The sequence below is a fragment of the Gavialis gangeticus genome, unplaced genomic scaffold (genome assembly GCF_001723915.1).
Source record: "Gavialis gangeticus isolate Ggan-Ray unplaced genomic scaffold, GavGan_comp1, whole genome shotgun sequence".
NCBI classification, from domain to species: Eukaryota; Metazoa; Chordata; order Crocodylia; family Gavialidae; genus Gavialis; species Gavialis gangeticus.
In genome coordinates, this window is record NW_017728991.1 from 8155610 (window position 1) to 8158727 (window position 3118).

A 3118-nucleotide genomic window follows, 5' to 3' on the forward strand; every position below is an offset into this window, starting at 1 on the left:
ACAATGACCTTGCACTAGAAAGCCTTCAAGGGCTTCAGTTCCCACAAAACTTTCACCTGGGCAGTCCCACTGACTTAAGTGGAAGCAATACTGAGGAAGGGCTGGTGGGATTTCCAGTTGTCTGACCATTTGTCTGAGTTTTTATACAATGTAAATAGTGATTTCCACAACATCCTTCAAGGACAATAAATGCCCCCATGATACAGGTGGTGTAAGAAACAGCTGCAGATACGTTAAGCAGCTTTTCAGTGTGACCTGTGGTGTCTCCACCACAACTGGACAAAGAACCCAGATTTCTGTACTTTTGCTGTTTTACCTGTACAAGGAGAAAAAAGAAGTTGAGCCACATTACGCTTGACTGTTAACATGTAAAACTTTTCATGCATAGGGCTTCTATGTTAGGACTAGTTTTGTATGCACGCATGTATGTGTGCGAGAGAGAGATTTCACTTTGTCTGTTCTAACTAGATTTTCGTTTATTTAAAAGATCTCTGGCTCGATTACATCAAAGAAGAGCTAAGCCATCCCCAAGGCAAGCCAGAAAACTCTGGGAACATTCACTGGAGAGCTATGAAGATGTTGCAGGGAGAGCTAGTAGAAAACTTTGTTTCCAAATACACTTTGCTACAAACCGGACACTCATGAAAAATGTAGATTTTTTTTTTTCCCCCACGTTTCTGAGATGAACAACATATTGCAGAATTACTAGAGTTGTTTTGTTTGTTCAATTTTTTTTACAAGACTTTAAGAGTAAACACATTCCTGAACCACACTAACATGTACATACTTTATTTTCACATATATTGGAATTTCTTTTTGGTTGTAACCTACAGTTACTAAAAATGTTACCTGTCCCAGCAGCAAGGTACCAGTGAACGGGTCCAAATCATAATTACAAGAGGAGGAGAAACACTGGTAAACAGGTGCACCTTTCTATCAGAATGTTAATTACAAAGAACTTTGAAAGCAGATTTTGCTTACAGTCTTAAGCTGTTTTGCATTAAATAGTGGTCATCTGTCATATTTAAAACTTATAAAATTTCATATTAAAATACAAATTGGTGCAAAGAAACCTCGTTCCAGTAGAGACCTAACTTGGTATCTTGTCCTAATAGTGCAGTGTCTTAAGAAAAAAGATTCCAAAAGCAAAGAAGGGTTTGGTATTAGAGTCTCTTTAAGCCCAGCAGGTCTTAGCCTTTTTAGCCTCATGGCACCTCTCCATAACTCTTGGGACTTGCACAGCGCACAGTTAAGAATCACTGAGCTACAATCTAAATTCAGAAAAGAGGTGAGGGGAAAAGGTTAAGAGCCATTGATCTAGCTGGTGTCAGATGACAACATTGGGAGTGGATCTAGCCCTGCCATACCCTGCTTTTTCCACTGTCTGCCCCGCCCCTGCTCCTTCCAGTCTGTACTTGAGGGGGCAGGGGTAGCTCCCATCGCTGAAACTGCTTCTGTGGGGTCTTGCATGCCAGAAAATGTCCCCACGGCTCCTCTTACTGGGCCCAGGAGTGTGGGAGGAGCAGAGGGGACAGGACCAGCTATGAAGTATGGCTCTGGCCTCATGTCTGCCCTCTCACCCATAGCAGAGCGCTCTGCTGGCAGTGTGGGGGTATATGTAATGGTGCAGGAATACTGGACATTGATTAGTAATAAGACTATCTTAAGGACATCTTGCTGAGGGTTGGAAAATGTGCTGGCTTAGCATTGAATTTGCTCCTGTGGTGCGTGTGTTGTTTTTATTTAAACTTTGTTCTGGTGTGATTAGCTGCTTGCTGACTTCTGAAGGATTACTTGTGGGGATATACTGTTCTTTAGGACAGGTCTACTGGAAGTCATTTTAATCACTCCTTAGTTTAAATATAACTGATTTGGATTGTCAACAATTCTTTGCAATATTTCTTCCAACTCTGCTCTTAGGATATCATTTCAACTCCTATGAATTTCTTCAACACAATTCTGCTGTCAGTGCTTTTCTAGCAGCACTTTTCTTCTCTTAAAGCTTCTCTTTCCAGCACAAGTGTTGAAACATTGTGCAGTAATTGGTTTTCTTTGGTTACTGCAAGCACGCTAGAATGTAACGTTCGATGCGACTACAACATGATTAAAAGTAGAGCTACTAAAATTATCAAGATGTTATGATTTAAGATCGGGATGTAGGTTGTAGCCATACCCAAAGAGCCTTGCCTGTCTGTGATTTAAGATCAGCATTTTATTTCTTTCCTTTTGGATGATACAACAAAAAGGCTGCAAGAAGTAAATTTCCCCAACCAGTGATCCATTCCCATCAATGGCCTATAAAAGAAAATGATTTGCTTCTTGATACCATTCCCCTATACTAAAATGTTTCTTTCATTTTAGGCGATCTTATTACATCCAAAGTTACAGCCCATCTACTGGAATTCAATAAACCATGCTAGTATTTTAGCTGAAATTCCTTTATAAAATCTGAAGGCTGGTAGTAATTATATCATTACTTTTAATTGTGCTTCTGAACATTACAACAGACACTAACTATATACTAGCCAGCATTGCTACAGCATTTATTAAATCATTTTGCCCACAAAGTAAATAGCTACAAGTATTTGATCAGAATACTTTCAACTGGTCTAGCAAGGGGGAGAAACAATCTGGCTGCCTCCAGCAGATTCAGCAAGTCTCTCTCTCCTTAATTTCTCTTATTCCCTTTTCTTTCCAACTACATCATCTGCTTATGGGGTACCTGCTTTTCAGAAACTGATCAAAACTTAGCTAAAAGCTTTAACTGGGGTGTAGAAATATCAACTCAGGTGTGGAAATCACTTTCAGTGAAGCATTAGAGACACTATCCAGATGCTCACAAAGGCTTGATTCTGTTTTCTGAATCTGAGACATGTACATCTAACTATAACAACTCCAGGATGAACGAAACAAATTGGATTATTTTTGCCTAGTTCGTTGTGTTTTTACACATACAATATAGCAAATTAATGCACATCCCAATATATATTTTTTGGCTTCAATCTGAAATCGAACAATCTAGCTCTAGGCCAGTAGTCTCCAACCTTTTTAAGTACCAGATCACTTTTTGAATTGAAGTCCAACCTAGGATCTACTGTGTGCTGTGTGCCACCCCCCT

General features: G+C 39.7%; 1 protein-coding gene across 1 annotated transcript in view; it reads left to right on the plus strand.

Moving 5' to 3' along the window:
* Positions 1-772, plus strand: part of UTP6 (UTP6, small subunit processome component) — a 29258-nt gene extending 28486 nt beyond the window's left edge. Inside the window, exon 19 of the mRNA XM_019517009.1 lies at positions 488-772. Coding sequence (XP_019372554.1) covers positions 488-645 — 158 coding nt within the window. The 3' untranslated portion in view covers positions 646-772. The remainder of the gene's footprint in view (positions 1-487) is intronic.
* Positions 773-3118: the final 2346 nt, after the last annotated feature.